Genomic DNA, 21,394 nt, shown 5'->3' on the forward strand with positions numbered 1-21,394 from the left:
AAGAGGGGCAGCGGAAGGGTTATCAATGAGTTGAGAGCGCAAGACGGAGATGGACCTGCAGGAAGAAAGGCTCCTCCTCCGTCCAATGGCTCCACCTCCGGAAGCCATACTTCGGGCCCGCCATCGTGAGTTTCACGTTTACCTCTCTTGGTGCATCTATCTTCCACATCAGGTACAAAAGCCGTTGAATCTGGCTGGAATTGTTGAAGTCAATAAAAGGCCTCGCGTCATGTGATCTTCCCGTGTCCAAACCTCGCTTTCCTTCCAGACTATGTTGCACCGTCATTTCGGTCATTGAAGCCAAATACTCATTTTGAAACCACCAGAATCGATCAATGGATATCCGACAGCGCTGCTGCTGCCGCCGCACAATACCCATGGCATCCTATCATGTCGGACATCCACCGGCACGAGGAGCCAAACTGCATGTTCACCACTGATCAGTTCAGACCGACAAGCCCCAGCTACTTTCATCTGATTCCAACATGCCTCGATCTTTTTATGGAACATATATACCCCATCATGCCTCTCGTACACATGCCAACTCTCCGAGCATCCATCAATCGACCCCTGGAGATGTTTGAGAAGAACCTTCTCTATTCTCTTTGTGCTCTCACATCAACTCATATGTCGGGTAAGAACACCCTGGCTCCAGGGCCGCCTTCATGGGAAGCTGCCGGGCGTTTCTTCCTGGACGAGTGTATCTCAGTTCGACAATGTTACGATTTCGTTGAGGACAAGTCGCTATCCGCAGTCATCTCTTCATATTTCATACACACAGCATTCTTCGAGCTGAACCAAAATCGAAAGTCCTGGTATTATTTGCGGGAAGCCTTGACATTAGGCCAAGATCTTATGCTCCACAACGAAAATTCATATGTCGGTCTGGCACCTGCAGAAGCTCTGTGCCGCCGTCGAACGTTTTGGATTCTCTACGTTACCGAAAGGTATAAAATCTCCTCGATCCAACTCCCTTCAATTTGTTAATATCCATAGATCCTACGCCATCCTCCGCCATAAACCCCTCACCCTCTCCAAAACGCCCGAATTCCCCACCACCTTGCACGACTATGAACTCCCCGAAATCCACGACGGCTTCATGCGTCTCGTAAACTCCTACCACCTCCTCGACTCCTCCTTTGTCGACTCTTGGAACGAATCCAGCGGTGCTCCTGCCTCAACACTCACATACACCACCCTCCAACGACAACTCAACCGCCCGCCGCTCTCCGACGTCTCCATCACCGACATCCAAAAGGCCGACATCCTCATCACGCAACAATGGCTCCGCCTCATCGTCTGGCAATCCTCCATGCGCCAGGGCCTCCTTTCCTCCACCGCCGAAGACGAAAGCATGACCTTCCGCTACCCGCTAAAGATCGCGCACTCCCTGCTCAACGTCATCTCCTCACTCCCCACCACCTCGATCGAAGTCCACGGCATGGGCATATTCGAAAAGATCTTCGAGATCGGGAACACAATGTTAGACGTGATGCAAGCGTGCGGGACTAGCCTGCCGAATGAAACTTATGGCGTGGCGCAAGATCCGTTCGAGGTGTTTGTGAAGACGTTGAGCCAGACGCCAAATTCGCAGAGGCAGTATGCGAATCTTTTGCTCGCGAAGGCGGCGGAGAAGCCGCAGTTTCAGCGCTTGACGCAAACCTTAACCCCACCTTTATCCTTGTCTGGCAATCCGATGCTCCCTACTCATCCTCCTGTGGACTTCATGGGTTTGGGACAGACGACTGGGAACAATTTGATGCCGCCCGCGCAACAGCAATGGCGCGGCAGTATTGTGGGAGAGATTGGAGAGGACGGGACGTATAAGGTTGCCGACGATGCGGCTGAGGAGCGGCAGGCAGTGTGGGCGGATAATGCCATCTGGATCCCGGAGACGGTGGCGTCTGTTAGTGATGATGACGGGATGGTGGGGATGGATGAAGGTGTTTGGATTGGCAAGGCTAAATGACTTTGCATCGGATGGACGGATTTGGGAACAGATCATTAGATCTGAGGTTAGGGCTTTCGAAATGGGTTGTTCATACGCGCTTGCGAGGATCGGGGGATGGATGTACGATTATGATCGTGATGGATTATGCTTTATGCCTAGTAGTTTTCCTGTATGTAGTTGCAGTTGAGTGTCGATATAGCGAGATAGGAATAAGCCAAACTGGGCTTGACGCTCAGACATGAATACCATAGTGTTTGTCTCTGGTTTGTTGACAGGTCTCGGGAAGTCTTCGCCTCCCTAATATCGGAGGAAAGGGGTACACACGTGACTTAGCATACCTTGTCTGAGACTTCAATCAACAAGAGATAAGGCAAGTTCATCCTAGACTAAATTTCAACTCCGACCCAAGCTTTTAACACCTTGCCACTTGAGCTCAGCCGCTCTCGTCCTCAACGACGACTGGCTCACGTGATATTCGTCAAGGGAAAGTGGTCAAAGCGCTGCCCTCATCTTGACGTCGTCCATTTAGATCCTCTTTTGAGACTTCGCTTCACAGACAAATGTGGCTACTCAACCCCAAATCTCGGCTCCTCACTGAAGTTGTTCCCGAACTGGATTTGGACATGAGAGTATTCTTCTTTACGACAGGTATAGTTTATGAAGAGGAATGTAGGAATCGGGATACAGATGGAGAAGGCGAGAGGCTCGTCCCGCGTCCACCTTCCTTGCCACCCATCTCAAGGAGGTATAGACGATCTTGCTCACCACCACTACTGCCGATGGAGCCTCAAAGGTCTTCCCAAAGTACGAGGGTGGGGAGTCTGATGCCCAGGCGACCATTCGACAGCTGGATCGGCCATTTTCCTTCCTTGCCAGGATGATATCTGGAATATTCAGAGATGGGAATCCTGCTCTTATAATACCAAATCAGCGATAGCTGATTCGATACTGTTGGCTCTCGAAGTCAATGATTTGACGCTATTTCAAGGAACTAGACGTCAAATGCCTTTGGACCAAAGGCTCCTTGCTGGGTTGTCGAATCAAGTGGGGTGGACGTCTCTTCCATGAGATCATGACAAGATGGCTTTATTGTAGGGCAAGTGCTCTTCATAAATAAGATATGTTAGCACTCTTTATCAAATCTCTCTCTGTCCAAAATCATTCGAATCTATATAGAACTGCTCAATTATAATTCTTCACATAACAAAAGATGTCTTCTGCACATACTTCGGGCGATCAATATCGCGACTATCAAGATGACAGGGCTGCACAGTCTCAGGACACTATTTACACAACTGCCAATGGAATATGTTATTCTCCTAATTTTCCTTCGTGCCAGAAATCAATGCTAACATCTTTCCAAGGTCCCCATGCCCCATCCCTACGAAACCCAACGCATGGGTGAAAACGGCCCTCTCCTCCTCCAAGACTTCCATCTAATCGACCTCCTCTCACATTTCGACCGTGAGCGGATCCCAGAACGGGTCGTTCACGCCAAGGGCTCCGGAGCCCACGGGGTCTACAAGACTACCCACTCGCTCTCCGATCTCTGTCTCGCCGACATGTTCGAAGAAGGAAAGGAGTGCCCGATCACCGTGCGCTTCTCGACCGTTGGTGGAGAATCTGGCTCCCATGACTGCGCCCGCGACCCCAGAGGTTTCTCAGTCAAATTCAAGACGGACGAAGGAAATTGGGATCTAGTAGCAAACAACACACCCGTCTTCTTCTTGCGCGACCCCGCCAAATTCCCACACTTCATTCACACCCAGAAACGAGATCCATCCACTCACCTCACACACGCAGACGACTCGACAGCATTCTGGGACTACCTCTCCCAAAACCCCGAGTCCGTCCACCAAGTCATGATCCTCATGGGCGACCGCGGAATCCCCGACGGCTTCCGCTTCATGCACGGCTACCTCGGGCACACGGTCAAGCTGGTCAACAAGAAGGGCGAATGGGTATACTGTCAATTCCACATGATCTCGCAGCAAGGCACGAAGTTCCTCACGCAAGAAGAGAGCACCACCAAGTCTCCGGACTATGCCCAGAAAGACTTATACAACGCCATCGAGTCTGGCGACCTCCCCCAATGGAGCCTGGAGGTGCAGACCATGAGCGCCAGGGAAGCCGAAGATCTCTGGGAAAAGCAGAAGATCAACGTCTTCGACCTCACGCACGTGTGGCCGCACAAACAGTTCCCGCTCCGCAAAGTCGGCGAGCTCACACTGAACGAGAATGCCAAAAACTACTTCGCGGAAATCGAACAAGTGGCCTTCAACCCCGCGCACATGGTTCCCGGCATCGAGCCATCCGCTGATCCTGTCCTCCAGTCGCGACTGTTCAGCTACCCAGATGCTCATCGCCACCGAGTCGGCGTCAATTACCAGCAACTACCCGTCAACGCCCCGCGCATCAACTACCGGATGGCGAATTTCCAGAGAGACGGCAGCATGGCGTTCTGCAACCAGGGATCGCGGCCGAACTACATCAGTTCCATCGAGCCCATCCGTTTCCGCGAGCGGACGGTGAACCTCGACCAAGTGCACGGAAACTTCGCCGGCGACGCCGTCACCTTCCTCTCCGAGATCCGCGAGGAGGACTTCGCCGCCCCGCGCGCGCTGTGGGAGAAGGTGTTTGACGCGAAGGCCAAGGAACGCTTCGTCGGCAATGTGTCCGGACACATGGCGAACTGCAAGGACAAGGAGATCATCAGGCGGCAGATCGCTATCTTCAGAGAGGTTTCGGGGGACCTTGCTTCCAGGCTTGAGAAAGCGACGGGCGTTAAGGGGTACGATGGGATTGCGAATTTGAGCTTCAATGGTACACATAATGGGATGGCGAAGGGAGGGAAAGCGCCGGCGAATGGCATGAAGAGCACGCGGGTTAGTCGGTGTGAGGGTAATGGAGCGCCGGTGGGTGGGTGTCATGGTAAGGTGGATGGGGTAAATGAACACGCGAATGGAACGAACGGTGTAGCTGCCCATTAGACTTCCTATCTCCACAGAGATTATTGTATATATACATTGTAGCTTCAGACAAGATTGCAATAAGACTTCGCACATATGGCTCAGGACCCTAATGTGGTGACATCACCTCTTCATCAACACCTACCCCGCTCCCAGCACCCTTCCCTTACATCTATCCATTACACCATTGGCTCTCTCGCGGGCGAAGAACGGTTTATTGCATATCGCATATTTTGCTTTTTGTTTTATTCTTACCCTTGACAATTCGTTCGTTCGTTCGTTGTGATCGATTGATTCCCTTCCTCCTCCACTCTCCGCCCTCCACCCTTTGCCGGATTTCTTATTTATAACCGGAGGAATATATATCTCATTCTCTAAAAGTACCTTTTGGATATCGAAATCGATGCGATGTGATATGCAACAAAACTCCTTTCATCAATGGATAGATAATCCACCCTGGATTTGCAGGGAATAATGGTCTTATTGTACTGAGAAGAAAACCGTTGGGATATTGAAAGGCAGAGGTGGAGGTGGAGCGATGTGACAAACAACAAACATCCCGGTCTTTCTATTCAATGAACATGGGGGACACTGCTGGTGGGTGGCTGAGCGCCGAGCTGGAGAGGCTGGCTTGCTTGTCACGCTCGTGAGAAAATGGAATATGTACATGGCAAACTCGGGTTTCGCAGATGTGTTGGAAGGAAATTATATTGCAAGGGGGTGCTCGTCAATGGAGTACTCTACTTGATTCCATGCTTTGAAACGGTGGCAATCACGCGGAGGGAATAAAGTAGCATGCATGTCTTGCCGTCCACAGTAAGTTGCAAATCGTAGGGTAGTTACCTTAATTGGCTAATAATGGTCATGTGATTCAGGAATTGGTCACCTTTCTTGGCTGAGAAGCATCGTCCCTGAACAATATGCATTCAGTTTCTCAGTATAGAAAACCTACTCTCCAAGAAAGTTCCCCTCCCTCAAGCATCCAGACCCTTCTCCTCGACCACAAACCCCCCACTCCCCAAAAACCCCCTAAACTTCCTCGGGCTCACCCGCTGATCGTAAGCATGATCAATCTGCTCAGCAGTCAAGCCTGTCGTATCTGGAACCATGAGGTATCCCGCAACAAGAAGCAGCACCGTCGTCCCCATGAACACGAACCCGGTCCGCGCGCCGAGATTCCCCGAGTCGACGTTGTACATGTACGGGACGGTGAAGAGGGTCACCCAGGTCGAGAGCGTCTGGCAGATGACGCCGATGGAGATGGTTTTTGCGCGCAGGCGGTAGGAGGAGAGCTCGGCGGCGATGGGCCAGCCCATCCCTTGGATTAGAGAGGTTTGTAGACTGATGTCCAGGTTCCTGCGCATTGTCAGTTACACCAAAAGAGAGTTGGGAATGGGGGGAGGGAACGGAACTTACATTACGACAGCGATAGCCCATAATGCTCCCTTTGCTTTGCTGTAGTAGAGACATCCAACAATCAACATACAGACCAAGTTGATAGCGAGTCCGGCTAGGAATCCGGTTCGGCGATGGATGTAATCACCTACGAACCAACTGGCTACGATAATGATACACGCTAATCCGAAGCCACCGATCGAGACATCGAAGCTGTGGATGGCTGGAAGACCAGCGGTGATCAAAAAGTAAATCGACTGTGACAGGAAAGCAGCGCCGGCGAAGTTGGCAGCCGTGTAGATGAGCATAACAGTGAGTGTACGCTTCAAATCCGTCCCCTTGAAACAATCAAAGTACGTCCCGCGGTCATGCTCGGAGTGATTTTCTTCCCGGATAATCCTGATGAGGTAGGCGAGGCGCGCATCCGGGTCGTTTTCCTTGCCGTAGATGAGCGTCATCACCCTGTGCGCTTTCTCGAGCTGGTGCTTGTTGATGAGGTACACAGGAGACTCTGGAGTGAAGGCGAAGGCGAGGATCAACAGGAAGCCGACGGCCCATTGGATGGCGAAGACGTCGCGGAATGCTTGCTCTGCGGTGTTGGGCACGAAGGAGCGGATGATGCCCAGGGCTACGCCTTGCATGAAGACTGTGAAGAGGACGAGCGCGGACTGGACTGGGGCTCTGAGTTTGATGGGCGCGACCTTCTGCCGTCAGTAAATAGTTTTGGATATGAAAAAGAGGGGAGGGGAGCTTGCCTCGGAAGCATAACTCGTCCCAGTAGCCATTGCAACGCCGATCCCAAGTCCAGTGACCATCTTACCAGCCATTAAGGAACCTCTGCTATGACTGGTGTACTGCACAGCTGTCCCAACAACTGTGATCAAACCAGCGCCAACCGCAGGCCACTTCCTCCCGACCCGATCCAAGAAGAACCCAGCGAAGTAGGCACCTATGGCCTGGCAAAGTGCTGACATGGCGGTCCAAAGGGAGGTCCAGATTGAGGGGAGATAAGGGCCAGTGGGACCAAAGTCGCCGAAGTAGAGGAAGAAAGCGGGCATGGAGATTGAGGCTCCGTTAACAACGGTGTCGTATCCGAATGCCATGCCGGCTGTAAATGAGACGCTGCCTAGAAACTTTAGTCAGTGATGTGTTGAGGGTTTGGGGCAAGAGGAGGGGACGAACAGATCAGAAGTGCTTTCCAGTGCAGCTTTGCATTGTACCACAGTGGCATCTGGTCCTCTTCCTCCAGGATCGCGGCCCCGCGTTGAGCATCCACCTCGCTCGAATATCGGCCATTGTCGTGAGGGGCCACACTCTCGAGGTGAACAGCTTTTACTTCCTTCGATTCTTGAACTAGATCCGCCATTCTGATATTTGAGATGGGTAATCAAATGTTGAACGGGAAAATGAGATGTCCTTGAACAGAGGAGTCGGACGATCAACTTGATCCGTTCATCTTGGGACGTAGAAGGCTCTTAAGTATTCCCATATTCAGATCATATGGCAGTCCCAGCTTGCCTGGACTAGAGGCGGAGGAATATGGAGCCTGGGGTAGAGCAATTGCGGGGATGGTGTGGGTGAGTCGTGGATGGTTTGGCATCTTGGGTGGATCACGGTCGTGCATGGAAAGGAGGTTGAAAATAGTGGCTTGGTTTGGCTTTGTTTTTCAGGCTGTAAGCGGATTATGTGGACGGCGGTGACAAATGAGATATCCCATGTGGAAGTAAGTGGACATTATCCACTTAGCGATTTTGCGCCAAGGTCTCGACTTCATCCCGACGTCGTGCTTTGTGAAATCTCTGGAACAGCTCAACAAAATGGGCCCGGCGACTCTAGCCTTCTCGGGACAATTTCGAGCGAGCCGCTGGCCTGCCAGATACCGTTTCCTTCTACCAGAGTAGCCAGGCGCGTTCTCCAAGTGGAGTTGTGGGGTTGGTCGCGTCTCCTCTTGACTCGAATCCGGGAGCTCATGATTGGTTTTTATTTTGATCAAAAGATCTTGTTCTTCTGGCCTCTACCATTGACGCACGAATAAGTTGCTTCTTAGGTTACGTTCCTCAACTTGTCAAGTCCTCCATAATATTCGTCGAGTTGCAGCATCGGCTGAGAGACCAACTCAGCTGGCCGCGAAGATGTCTGCAAAATATACAAATCCCATCATATCTGGCTTTTCACCAGATCCTTCAGTAACTTTCTATGACGGGACTTTCTTCCTTGTTAATTCTTCATTTCACATCTTCCCCGGCATCCCCATATATGCCTCCAACGATCTGAATTCCTGGACACAAATCGGTTCGTCGCCTCTCATTTTCTGAGAATCCCGCACTAATTGGTACCAGGGAATGCAATTCACAGACCAAGTTAACTCGACTTAACAAAAGCTACTTCAGAAAAGTTCCCAATCGGTGCAGAGAAGATACTCATCGCAACCGGTGGACTATTCGCAGCAACGATCCGCCAACACCATGGGACTTTCTATGTCATCTGCACAAATGATTGGGGCGAGGGGCCGAACCTGATAATGCGGAACTTCTATGTCACCACAAAGGACATCTGGTCTGGAGAATGGAGTGACCCGATCTGGTTCGACTTCAGTGGGATTGACCCCAGCTTGTTTTTCGACGACGACGGGAGAGTGTATATCCAAGGCTCTTATAGACCGTCAAATCTCATGGAGCTGAAGTGCGATATCAGACAATTTGAGGTCGAGATCGAGACGGGGAAAGCTCTTTCCGAGACGACGAAAATTTGGGATGGCTTTGCGGGAAAAGATGATGCTGAGGGCCCACATATCTATAAGAAGGATGGATGGTACTATCTTCTTACTGCTGAGGCTGCGACTTTCGAGCACCACTTGATTGCTATGGCGCGTTCGCGCAACATATGGGGCCCTTATGAGTCATACGAGAACAATCCGGTGCTCACAGCTTATGGAAAGGGCGATATGATCCAGAATACAGGACATGGCGATCTCTTCCAGGACGGAGATGGCAAATGGTGGATCACCGCCTTGGGTATTCGGAATATGGATGGTTGCTATCCGATGGGACGAGAAACATTTCTTGCCCCAGTGGAATGGCCAACTGGAGGTTGGCCACAAATTGAGTTCCCAAAATTGGAGTTTGAACGAACTCGAATATCCAACATGAGGTCGAAGGAAATCCCACTTCCAGATGAGAGTCGAAGATATGAATATGTCTACATTCGTACCCCGAATCTAGATGACTTCAGTTTTCCTTTCAACAACCGGGTCATAAAGCTCATTCCAAGAACAACCACGCTTTCTTCTCCCACAGGAACAACCACTTTCGTCGGCAAGAGGCAGCGCCTGCAAGCTAGCATCGCAACTACGACCCTCCAACCTGTTCTTGTGCAATCTCAAAAAGACAATGCCATCTTTGCCGGCTTGACGGTATGGAAAGAATCCATCCGCCACGCGGAAATCTACTACGATTACCACACGTCTTCAATCTGCTTCAGCAAAACAAACAAAATGTTGAGTGATGAGCCTGAGACGAAGTCTCAGCCGCTCCAGCTGACGGACATGATACACTTCCAGATCAAGTGTACGCCTAAAGTATATGAGTTATCGTACAAAATGGGAAGCGATGGTACATGGACGAAGTTTGGGTCAATGGGAGCGATTGAGTTTTCCGGGTATGATTTCACGGGAACGATGTTCGGTGTCTTTGCTTCCACCAAAAGTGAGGAGGCTGGAACTGAGGTCACTTTTGAAGACTTTAAAATCATGTAGACGAATTGGATTTGCAATTCTCTAGCATCTCAAACTTCCTGAACCGTTCTCTCGCCATGAATTCAAGACGCTCCACCTAGGCCGGGTTACCTATCACGAATTGAGAACCTACATAGACATGAAATACTAGTAGTATAGTATGTGAAAAGGGGACCACAAGCATCAAGCTTGTCTGTCCCAAGAGCAACCCTGGGCCTTTCTCAATTTAGACACTGCAGTTACCTGCAGTTCCTGAAAGTGGACGGCGGGCCGGGAGTTTCTAAAAACCGGCAAGGCATGCGGTCATAAATTTGGCTCCGAGATTATCCACATATCCAGCCAGCGATATGTGGACGCGGGACCAAAGTTGCCCTACCAATTTGCCACTTCTAGAACTGGTCTTGTGTGGACATCTGAGGAGGATATGCATGACTCGCTGCTCTGCTCTAAATTGAATTCGAGATGTGGACATTGGACGCTAGCTCAACCCCCACCTCGATTTATCGACGATATGCCGTTGGCAGATGACAGTTGACCCCGGAGCTCCACCTCCATCCACGCCCATCAGAGCTAGAATGACCTAGGGGAGATATGGTGAAGCTGCAACCGAGCTATTGGAGCCCCGATATTTTCAATTGGGAAACTCTTCCCTCTTCAATTCTGACTTGAGAGCTTGAAGATCACAAGCTCACGGCACCACACCATTTGAGGCAGTATTCTGTTTCCGTGTTTCATCGTTTCAATCCTTTGCCAGAAGTCTCCCAAGAAGTCTCCCAAACAATGTCATCGAAAATTTCAACGTCGAGCTTCCCGGTCAAGGTTTTGACTAAGTCAGGAACAGAAGGACCACTACCTTCAACCATTCAACTCTCCACCTCCCATGGTGGGGTCTCAGAGATTATCCTCGATTATGGACGAGCCGTGGGAGGAATTCCATTCTTCGAGACTGCGAATGTGGGAAGTGAAGGTGTAGCAACCTTGGAAATAATATACAGTGAGACAAGAGCAGGAGTTGACAAGGAAAAAGGTATACCAACTACTTTCGAAACCGAGTTCCTTGCTAACTCCCAGCAGGCGATGGACCATTCCTGTTATTTTCCAACGCAATGGACACATACAGAGTCAACACACATTCATTCACGCCTTCCCAAGAGACTGCGTATGTGGAAACAAGATTCGCTCAAAAATCTCAAAGATTCCAGAAACTCGTCCTTAAATCGCCAAACTCCTCGATCATATTTTCCTCCATCGGTTTCCGACATCAAAGGCCGGCAGCCGTCCCCAAAAGCACCTTCAAGTGCTCAAACGAGCTGCTCAATAGGATTTGGGATGACGGAGCTCGAACAGTTGATATGTGTACCGTGGACGCCGGAGAGACCGCTGAAGCATGGGATATTACCGAGGAGGGAACGAGGATAAATGGCCAACATTGGGCTCCTTGCCGTTTTGGAACACGTTGGGAAGATAAAGTGGTTGAATTTGAAGTGAAGATCGAGTCTGGTGGGGCGAGTTGGGGTGTTCACATGGTTGCGAATGGCCTCATTTTCTGTCTGGATGTGGCGACGCGGTCTTTGGCTGCTGTGGAAGGACTTTCCAATACTGATGGGATATTCCCTCCGATACCTCGGGGGAGTTGGACTTTGCCGCAGCTTGATCTTAATGATTGGTTGAAGGTGAAGATTATTGCTCTTGGAGATTCTGTCGATGTCGAAATCGAAGGCCAGAAAGTAGCGAGTGTGACTGGGCTAAAGTTGCATCCGATTCTTGGAGGAAACAACAACAGTGGCTCAATTGCATTTGGTGGGCCAGCACACTACACTGCCGCATATCGATCACTGCTTGTGAAAGATACAGAAGACAACATCCTTTACAAAAACAGCTTTCTAGTGGCAGACAAGGAGCGAACATTTGCTGATTTTTCAGTGGGCACAAATCCGCTGGTTTGTACGATAGACGGGGCCAAAAGAGATCGAGCATGTTTCTCGGGAGACCTTTTTGTAATGGGACGCTCTATAGCCTACTCGACTGCACGACTTGATGCTATCCTTGGAAGTATCACTCTACTGTCAAGTCACCAGACTTCTGGGGGGTATATTGGCAGCTTATGCCCCATCCAAGCGCCTGTTCATGAAGAAATTGACATGGAGCCTCCAACTTATGCATTCTACTCCCTCAGTTATGCGCTGGCATTGGTGGTGGTCACCAAAGAATACTGGATGCAGTCTGGTGACTCCACTACCGTGAATAATATTTGGGGTCGATTTGAAAAGTTGATCACTTTTGCTGAGAGATTCAAGGACAAAAGGGGTCTCATTGTTGCTCCTCCACCATTATCCAGTAAGTGATTTCTTTCGTGGGAATTTTCCTGGTGACGTTCACTAACACTTCCCAGTGGACTGGCTCCCACTTGGTGGGCCGCATTTTGGTGCTTCTGGAAAGATAAACCTCGCCTTCTACGATGCCTTACAATCCATGAGCCAGATGAGTGCTTCCATTGGAATCAATGATACGTTCGCTACTCGTGCTGAAGATCTGAGAAAGTCCATCGTTTCCCACTTGTGGAACGAAGAAGCCGGTATATTACGCATGACCGATACTGTATCGCCGAGTGGAATATGCCAAGATATCAACGCATACAGCACCACTCTAGACATCTCACCTTCTCATTCGAACACAACCAAAATTCTTGCGTCTGCGGACCAGCCTCCCTTCGCCTTTCAAAATTTGGAAAGATGGGACAACAACAAGATCATAAGTCCGTATTCCTGCGGCTTTGCTGCCGAAGCACTCTTCATTCGAAGCGAGGGCGTGAAGGCAGTACAATTGATTGAGATGGTGTGGGGAGACATGTCCAACCCGGCAAATCCGAACTATTCAGGAGGTCATTGGGAAGCCATGGACGAGAATGGAAGCCCTGTTCATGACGACACCTCTCTCATCCATGGTTGGTCAACCTGGCCAGTCTTCCTACTTCCCAAATACTTGGCTGGTCTCGAGCCACTTGAGCCAGGGTGGGTGAAGTGGAAGGTTCAGCCTGTTCTCGCGGGTCTCGAGTCTGTTGATGTTCAGCTCTCCACTCCAGCTGGGATTATTGCTGTTTCGTTATATATCCAGGAAGCGCAAAGAACTGGCGAGATTATTCTTGATGTTCCAAAAGAGACGACATGTGAGATTTCCCCGCCACTTGGATGGCAAATCTCGGAATCTGCGGGGGAGTATGACGTCTTCTCCAGAGAAAACAAAGTTTTGATAAGACAAGGAGGGAAACTGGCAATAAAAATCCACAAAGGCACTCCAAGCACTTCATCGAATAGTTTGAGAAAACCAGCGACTTCAAGCAACGAAAAGGGGAATGCAGAAGTCGTCGAAGATGTTGAAGATTCTGAGCGAGTAATTGATCAGATGGGCAATGGCTTCAGAGCATTTTTGAATTTATTATTTGGCAAGTGTTTCTAATTCTGTTGTCCAACAAAGAGGGACAGGGGTCTCTCTTATCTAGGAAGGATAGATCCAGTCAATGATCAAAAAATATGTGAGCGGGAAGGTGCATAGAAAGGGTTTGGCTCGCACGTGACCTGGCCACTGTTAAAATTACGCCGTCCGTTTGCACCCTCCAAAACTTTAAGACTTCAACAACATTGCAATATCTCTGCCCTGAAATACAAACTCCAAAAGGCGATGGTACGCTGGTACCTTCGGCGATACGCCTCGATTTCCTGACGCCCCTGGCATTTTCGCCTCTGTAACAGCGACAAACTCGGGAAGCTGAATATCGAACCACCTGACCGTTGCTGCAGGCAAAGTCCGGAGAACGACCTGGAATTGAGGTTTTCCGAAGACTTGAGTAACTATTGTGGCAAATCCACCCACGAGTTGTACTTCTGGAAAAGCGTCTCGCACAATCGAACGGTTTTTCCGTTTCCTGCTCCTCGTACGGGTGCTGTCTACTTTGCAAACCGATCACACCTCCACAACTTCCAGCTGTCAGGGGGCAACAACGGTGTCCACACCCAATCTTATACCGCGTTCCAGCGAAGTCGATCCTTCTGACTCGCTCATTTCGCTGAGAGACTTGCGAATACCTGTAAGTTCTTCGCGCTTGATGGAGTGAAGAGTCAACTCACCGGCTGGTCAGGCTTCGGGACAACTCTCGGTTTCAGCCGCTCACACCAAAATGGTGTACATCATGGAGATCTACATTGACGGTGGATGTAGAGGCAATGGGCGGCCAGATTCCATTGGTGCTGCCGCTGCGGTATTCAAGGATAGAAACGGAGGAGGCATTACCTGGACAAAAGTCTTACCCGACTGGCCATCGCCAACAAACCAAAGGGCAGAAATCACCGCCGTAATTGTCGCATTGGAACAAGTTCTTGAAAAATATGACGAACTCACTTTCGATCCTCGCCTGAGGGTCAAAATCTTCTCGGATTCGCGATACGTAATCGGATGTATGACTGACTGGGTCTACAAGTGGTGCCGTAACGGTTGGAGAAATGCTGCAGGGAATGAGGTTGCAAACCGAGATCTCATTGAGAAGGCCTCGGATCTCGATGATAGAGTGAAAGAGCTGGGTTCTGTGGAATACATCTGGATCCCCCGAGCGGAGAATCAGGAAGCAGATGAGGCTTGTAATGAGGCCATGGACAATGCGTATTGAACCCATTGTTCACCATAGAAGTTAAGGTATCCGCCTTTCTATGAGCGTTATGGATTGGTTCTGAAACTCTTTTGCTTGCTGGCTGTATGTTTTAAATCAATCACTATGCGTTTGTTCGAAATTATTGTGTTTTTAGCAAGTCTCGCGGCGTCTCATCCCAGACCGCCCTAGCAAGCAGAGGCGAAAGTGCCAAAACCTCTTTTATTTCTAGCAGTTCCATATTACTCCATAAATCGTAATATTATAACTGAAAACGTAAAAATAAAAACGCTCTTACTAATGAATACTCTAAGACTATAAGAGAATTTATAATTAGAAGAATAAGAGAGAAGTTACTAGTCATTTAATTATCTTTAAAAAATACTAATAAATTTATATCTTCTTCTTTTTACGTAATAATTATAAATCAAATCAAGTTAAAATCCTCCTAATCAAATCGCAGTTAATTATAATCAATTAGCTTTGATTATTTTTTGACAATCTGTGCTAGAGCGAGCATTTACTAATAAGGGTGGTTTCCAGTTTCGGCAAGACAAATAGAGATCGAGTCAATCAGAGGCTGGTTAGGGTTGTATGACTTGAAGCAACGTGTTTAGATGTTCTCCCAACTTGTCAAATAGACCTGAGCATATACCCAGCGGATTCAATGCTCGCTTTCTAAATAAATTTGTTATTGTATGAGCAGTTAATACTTGCGTGATGTCTTTCCATTCAGTGGTACTTGGTGCTTACATTGAACCGAAGCTCTTTTCAAATTTCAACACGCCTAACCCCTATTCAGGGGGCCTCTCTTTGCGCTGTGGGCTGAACGGCTGCCCCATGGATCTTCCCCACATTCCCTCGGGAGAGCTCTACCCGATGACTTTTAGGGGCCTCTCCACTAAAGCGGAGACGAGTCAGGCCTTAACCGAGACCCCAGCTTTGCCACCTCAACCTCCTAAAATCCTTTGCTGGATCTTTCCCCCAACGTCGGGCCATTCTCGTTCGAGGCCTTGCATGAATCTTACTTGGATATACGTGACAAGGCCCCTTAAAAGACCTCTGCCTCAAGACCTCTTCTGTTTATCCTAATGCCTCGACAGACAAGAGAATCAACGCAGCGAACGAAACCAGTTTTGGGGGCGACTCCATTGACTGGCGGCGTCTCGACGTCCGCTGCGGGAAGTCCAGCTGCCTTGGGCTCTCTGCAATCTCTGGAGAAATCGGCAGCGAAATCCGGCACTAAACACTTTCGGTGTGATAGGTGCTCTAGATCGTTCACTCGGCGTGAGAACCTGGTTCGTCATGCCAATAGTCGCAAGGCCCCTTCTCACCTAGCTGCCCTTGAACTTCCAATTTCGAACATGCATCTGTTCACTTATGAGTACAAGCTGATCATCGTTAGATGACTATGCTAAATACCATCAGTGCGGCATATGCGGGAAAGGCTTCTCGCGACGTGACATACTTTCTAGACATGAAGCGGGGCACGAAAGATGGGACCAACAGAATCCATCAGTCTCGTATTCGGGTGGCCCAAGAAAGAGAAGGAGGGTTGCCTTTGGAGATGACGCCACGAGCTCTACGGAGACGGTGGACCCCAGCCCTGAAGTTGACGAACACGAAGCGACAGAGCAGGATGCGTGGAATCAAAATCAACAACAACTTGTTTCGCCAGGCTTTGCAACACTTGCCGGTGTATCTGTGCATGCTGCCTATCAGTTTAACCACTCCACTGGTCAGCAACGTACGATTGTTGACCAAAATTCCAACTCACTCCCGCGTATCTCAGACGCCCGACTGCCATTGTATGGTCCTCACGGCAATCCAGGGACCTCAAGCCATTTCCAACCTCTTCGACAGCCATTTGCAGATGTCCCAAGTGACTGTGGAGATGTGCCGTCACCTCTTACCTCCTTCGACTTCTCCGCATTTCTCTTACCTCCGTCCGAAGTTGAAGCTTCAGGATTCTCCTTGCTAGGTAATCACGAGGGAATCTCGCTTAGCCTTACTCAGATAGCAACTTCTCGCTAGACAGAATTCATCAAGCTTCACAATACACTCAAGATTCCAGCATGCCCAGCAATCTGGTAGCAATACCTATATAAACCAGTTTTCTTCTTCGATTCCATCGAAAAGAAAGCAGCCAGCCTTCGGGCAACCAGTTCACGATTCGTGGACGCCAGAATCCTTTAATTTAACCAGATTCGATTCAGACCTCCGCTTCCGCTGCGACCGAGGTATCGCTTCGGTGAGTCATTACCAAACCAAACCAAAGATACTTTACCTTAATACGATTTAACTATTACTAATCCTCGTTTTTCATTATTCTACGGGTATCTCTATTAAATAGGATCCCTATAGCCTCGGATTCTATCGACTCCAATTAGTTTCCCAGTCTGCAAGTACCTATATTACCCTCTAGTATTCCTTACTAATTAGCGAACCTTTCCGTATATTAGGAGCCGCTAATCTCGTAGCCTAACTCAAGGCCTTCTGCAAAACCGGCTACGATTTTGCAAGCTATATCTCTCCAGGAACCTTTGCGGCAATTAAATAAATTAGTAGAGAAATCGAGAGAAATCCCTTTCCTATATAATTACAAACCCGGGCTAGATCGGAAAGTATCCCGGATTTAGTAATATAATTTCCAGAAGCCTGGATTTATATAAAAGCTATATTCAGAACTACTATTTACAGATTCGAATACCTTCTCAATCTCAAACCTGTATCTTTAGATTCTAGTAATTCAGGGTTTAATAGACTATTAAATCAGAAAACCCCTTTAGGATTTACCCCGGCTAGTACCCCCGAAACTCTAGAAGAAAGCCCACTAATTAATAATCCTTACGAGGACCTAATTAAAAACATAAGTAGATATAGTACTAGAGGAAATAGAAGTAACCAGAATCCGAATAATCCTGTTCCTGGAATTCTGCTATAGATAAATCCTAATAATTAGTAAGCTATTACTTTAATAGCTACAAATATTATTTACTAGTTTTAATAAAATAATGCCGCCGCTATTACTTTATAGTAAGAACCCTAGTAGAACTAGAACCAAAATACCTATATCCGGCTAGAGAATATCGGAGTTTTTAATTCAGATCCAAAGGATATTAAGGTTAATAGTTCAGGAATTATTAGTATTAGAAAGCTTATAGTATATACTAATATTTATACTTTTATAAATAGAATTCGGGAAATTATAACTAAGAAAGGAAATTAGGTAGTTTAAGAAAACTAGATCTTATAGCTTTATAAAAAAGGAATTATCTAGTATATCTATAAGCTTTCTAATTTAAAAAGAGATCTTTTAACTAATATATTAGTTAATAAGATCTATAATATATTTACGAAATACTTTAAGAAATCTATAAGTAATATAATAAAAAATATAAGAAAGATTTAGTTTAATCTAGTTAATTTTTAGAAGAAAGAATTTATATATAGCTTTATATATATTATATTCTAATATATAAAGGCTACCGGAATAAAATCAGATTTCTTTTAATTAATAGCTACCTATAATATACTAGAATTATCTATTTAAGTAAATATTTTAGTATCTATAGAATTAATAGCTAAAGAAAAATAGCTAGAAGAAATAAATATTAAATTAATTCTTTTTGAGAATATAATAAAGAAAGCAAATATTACGAATTAATAATTTAATAGAAAAGGCAAATAACTTTAATTTGCTAGCTATAACTTTCTATATTTTAGTTCTTATTAATTTCAAGGTTTCTAGTATTTTCAGAATTAGTTTTTTTTAGACTATATACTAAAATAATTTCTAGTAATTATTCTAATATTCTTAATAGTTCTAGAATTACTAAGGCTATTATAGCTAAGGTAATTTTAATAATTAAAATTATAGAGAATTTTAAGCTAGTTAAGGTTTCTAATAAAGCTATACTAATTATTTTTAAAATCAGAATTCTAATTTATAATAAAGAGCCCCAAAGGCTTTATTAGCTTCCTATTTATAGTTATAAATTACTAATAGAAACGGATTTATATTAAGGAATTAAGATAAATTTAGGCCCTGTAATATAAGAAATTATTAGTACTTTCCTTATTAATAATATATATATTTTAGTAAAAAGCTTAGTAAAAAGAAATTTCATAAACTAGAAAAGAGTTACTCGTTTTATAAGAAATCCGTTAAGCTATCTGCGAATTTTAGTAAAGAAGATTATAAAAATAATTATATATATAATTATAATAAGGAGATTTTTAATAATAAACTAGCTAGAAACTTTATTATTATAAATTTTGCCTTAAACAAAATTAAAAAATCTTTTTCTAATAATAATTAATTATATAAATATATTTGTAAAAATAATTACAAATCTTTAGAAATTCTAAAATTAAATAAAAACTAGCTAATAATTAAATCTAATATTAAAAAAACTACTATAAAGTTATTTATAATAAAAAAGCCAGAAATTAGTTTAGCCTTTAATATAATTCCGGTTATTAAATCTATAATAGATTCGAAATTAGATATTAGAACCGGATTTAGTTTTAGAAACTAGTATTTTATAACTATAATATTTAAGTTTTCTAGTAATAGTATTTCTTATAAAATATATATAAATATAAGATATTTAATAATTCTAATTAACTAGAAATAATTAATAACTAACTAACCTAATATCCCGCTTCGAATTATATTAAAGCCGCTATTTATTAGAAAAATTAGGAGGCAAGGTTTAATTATAAGAATATATAATACTAAATATAGTTTTCCCGGATATAAATACTAAATCTAGTAAAAGAATTTTAGCTAAAATTATAAAGGAAATATATTTTTACTAATAATCTAGTAATAAAACTTCTTATTAGTATAAATATTATAATTCCAGAAAATATTAATATTATAATTTCTAAGAAATCTAGATATATTAGAAATTATAATACTAATATTCTAGTTAAGATTTCTTAAAAGAGAGATATTTCGAAATCTCTAGTTTATATAATAATAGGCCTTATAATTTCTACTTTTATATTAATAATAATTCCTATTTATTATTTAGTAGCTATTAAGAATTAAAATCTATTATTTAAACCTAATAAAATACTAGTTACTTTATTTAATTAATTAATAAATAGTAATATAAAAATAGTACTAGCTAGAAATAATTTAATAAAGCTAGTATTCTTATTTTATAATTTTTATTTAGGAAATCTTATAAATATTAAATATAATAATAAATTCCTGGTTTTAAATATAAAAGTTACGAATTTAGCTACTTGTTTTCTAAAGAATTTTACTATAAAGATCTTTTAATTATATTACGGGAATTCTAAAATAAAAATAAAGTATTATATTAGTATTATAATTTATAGAAATATAAAAACTACTAGAATATTTTCTAACTTTCTAAACAAGTTCCCGGAAAACCTTTTTAATAATATTAGATTTATTAATTTACTAGAAGATTATTAAATAAAGATTAATCTATATCCTAATTAGATAAATAGGATTTCTAGTAAAATAAAAATCTATAAAACCAGAATTCGCAACCGAGAAATTATTAATAAAATATATAAAAAACTAGAAGCTTAGAATAGATTATACTAAATAAAATAGTAAGTTCTTATAGCTTTTCTAATATTTATTATTTATAAATATATACCTAAATAGAAATAGCTAATAAATCGAGTTATAATTAATATACGAGAATTAAATAATATAATTATTCCGGATATTTATTTAATATCTTTATAAAAGAAAATATTTTAAGGAATTATAGGCTATAGATTTATTATAGTAATAAATATTACTAATTTTTTTTACTAGTAATATATTTATTCGAAAAGCCAGAAATATCTTATAATAGTTTCTTATAAAAACTAATATATTTTCTGTTATATTTTAATAGAATTTTAAAATATTCTTTTATATATTTAGTATTAAATAAATATTATTTTAAAGAATTTCGAATTCGCAAGAATATATATTAATAATAATATTATTACTAATTATATTTATAAAAAATACTTATAATATCTTAGATTAGTTTTTTTAATATTAGTAAAATATAATATTATTATTCAAGGAAAGAAATATTTTATTAATTATTTTTTAGCTATAGTTTTAAATATAAAAAGTAGATTTTTTTGAAATATCTATAATAAAAGAAAAATTAGAAGCTATTACTAAATTAGCTTTTCTGAAAATAGCTAAGGAATTAGGAATTCATCTGGAAATAGCTAGATAATTCAGAAATAAGATTTCTTTTTATATATATATTTCTAAGCTATTATAAAACAAGAAAACCGAATTATTTAAATAAGCTTTAGTAAAAAGAAACTCGAAAAAGACTTTTATAATATAAAAAGCTTTTATATATCTAATTAGTATAAAAAAGTAGCTTTTATAGCTTTCTAAAAAGCTCTAATAATAGATATTATTCTGGTTTATATAAATCCAGAATAAGTACTATTATTTACTATATTAAAAGAGATTTATTATATAAAATAATAAAGAAAACTTTTTATTTACTAGAAACTAAAATAGAACTAATTATATTTCTATTTAAAATTTTTAAGAATATAGAAACCAGATATTAGCTAATAGAACTTAAAATAGTAAATTTAGTTTAGGTTATAAAAAAGCTATATTATATTATTGAATTAAATTACTCTAGTTATAATTATTATTAATTACTTTTTATTAATTAGTATTTCTAAGAAAT

General features: G+C 43.5%; 7 protein-coding genes across 7 annotated transcripts; 6 read left to right on the forward strand and 1 right to left on the reverse strand.

The window, feature by feature from the left end:
• The first annotated feature begins 49 nt into the window (after positions 1-49).
• K444DRAFT_586793 (uncharacterized protein) lies at positions 50-2,217 on the forward strand. Its single transcript, XM_024877994.1, has 2 exons — positions 50-947; positions 997-2,217. The coding sequence occupies exons 1-2, from the start codon at positions 391-393 to the stop codon at positions 1,967-1,969; spliced, it is 1,530 nt and encodes a 509-aa protein (XP_024738912.1). The 5' UTR covers positions 50-390; the 3' UTR covers positions 1,970-2,217.
• Positions 2,218-3,303: 1,086 nt separating this feature from the next.
• On the forward strand, positions 3,304-5,013 carry K444DRAFT_611225 (catalase-domain-containing protein). The gene has a single exon (XM_024879904.1). It carries the CDS (start codon positions 3,322-3,324, stop codon positions 4,939-4,941), a length of 1,620 nt encoding a protein of 539 aa, XP_024738913.1. The 5' UTR covers positions 3,304-3,321; the 3' UTR covers positions 4,942-5,013.
• A 607-nt stretch (positions 5,014-5,620) lies between these two features.
• On the reverse strand, positions 5,621-7,937 carry K444DRAFT_651943 (MFS general substrate transporter). Its single transcript, XM_024885750.1, has 4 exons — positions 7,498-7,937; positions 7,071-7,441; positions 6,337-7,016; positions 5,621-6,276 (listed from the first exon to the last, which is right to left on the reverse strand). Exons 1-4 carry the CDS (start codon positions 7,679-7,681, stop codon positions 5,895-5,897), a joined length of 1,617 nt encoding a protein of 538 aa, XP_024738914.1. The 5' UTR covers positions 7,682-7,937; the 3' UTR covers positions 5,621-5,894.
• Positions 7,938-8,447: 510 nt separating this feature from the next.
• On the forward strand, positions 8,448-10,069 carry K444DRAFT_586794 (glycoside hydrolase family 43 protein; the record flags this gene model as incomplete). The annotated part of the gene is made up of 2 exons (XM_024877995.1): positions 8,448-8,607; positions 8,727-10,069. The coding sequence occupies 2 exons, from the start codon at positions 8,448-8,450 to the stop codon at positions 10,067-10,069; spliced, it is 1,503 nt and encodes a 500-aa protein (XP_024738915.1).
• Positions 10,070-10,828: 759 nt separating this feature from the next.
• K444DRAFT_718700 (glycoside hydrolase family 78 protein) lies at positions 10,829-13,547 on the forward strand (the record flags this gene model as incomplete). Its single annotated transcript, XM_024888432.1, has 4 exons — positions 10,829-11,075; positions 11,123-12,385; positions 12,441-13,263; positions 13,496-13,547. 4 exons carry the CDS (start codon positions 10,829-10,831, stop codon positions 13,545-13,547), a joined length of 2,385 nt encoding a protein of 794 aa, XP_024738916.1.
• Positions 13,548-15,339: 1,792 nt separating this feature from the next.
• On the forward strand, positions 15,340-16,120 carry K444DRAFT_360730 (uncharacterized protein). The gene is made up of 2 exons (XM_024872180.1): positions 15,340-16,004; positions 16,093-16,120. The coding sequence occupies exon 1, from the start codon at positions 15,408-15,410 to the stop codon at positions 15,777-15,779; it is 372 nt and encodes a 123-aa protein (XP_024738917.1). The 5' UTR covers positions 15,340-15,407; the 3' UTR covers positions 15,780-16,004; positions 16,093-16,120.
• On the forward strand, positions 15,779-17,172 carry K444DRAFT_718701 (uncharacterized protein; the record flags this gene model as incomplete). Its single annotated transcript, XM_024888433.1, has 4 exons — positions 15,779-15,985; positions 16,116-16,495; positions 16,827-16,938; positions 17,113-17,172. The coding sequence occupies 4 exons, from the start codon at positions 15,779-15,781 to the stop codon at positions 17,170-17,172; spliced, it is 759 nt and encodes a 252-aa protein (XP_024738918.1).
• Between the last annotated feature and the right edge of the window lie 4,222 nt (positions 17,173-21,394).

Source organism: Hyaloscypha bicolor, assembly GCF_002865645.1.
Source record: "Hyaloscypha bicolor E unplaced genomic scaffold K444scaffold_55, whole genome shotgun sequence".
Lineage (NCBI taxonomy): Eukaryota > Fungi > Ascomycota > Leotiomycetes > Helotiales > Hyaloscyphaceae > Hyaloscypha > Hyaloscypha bicolor.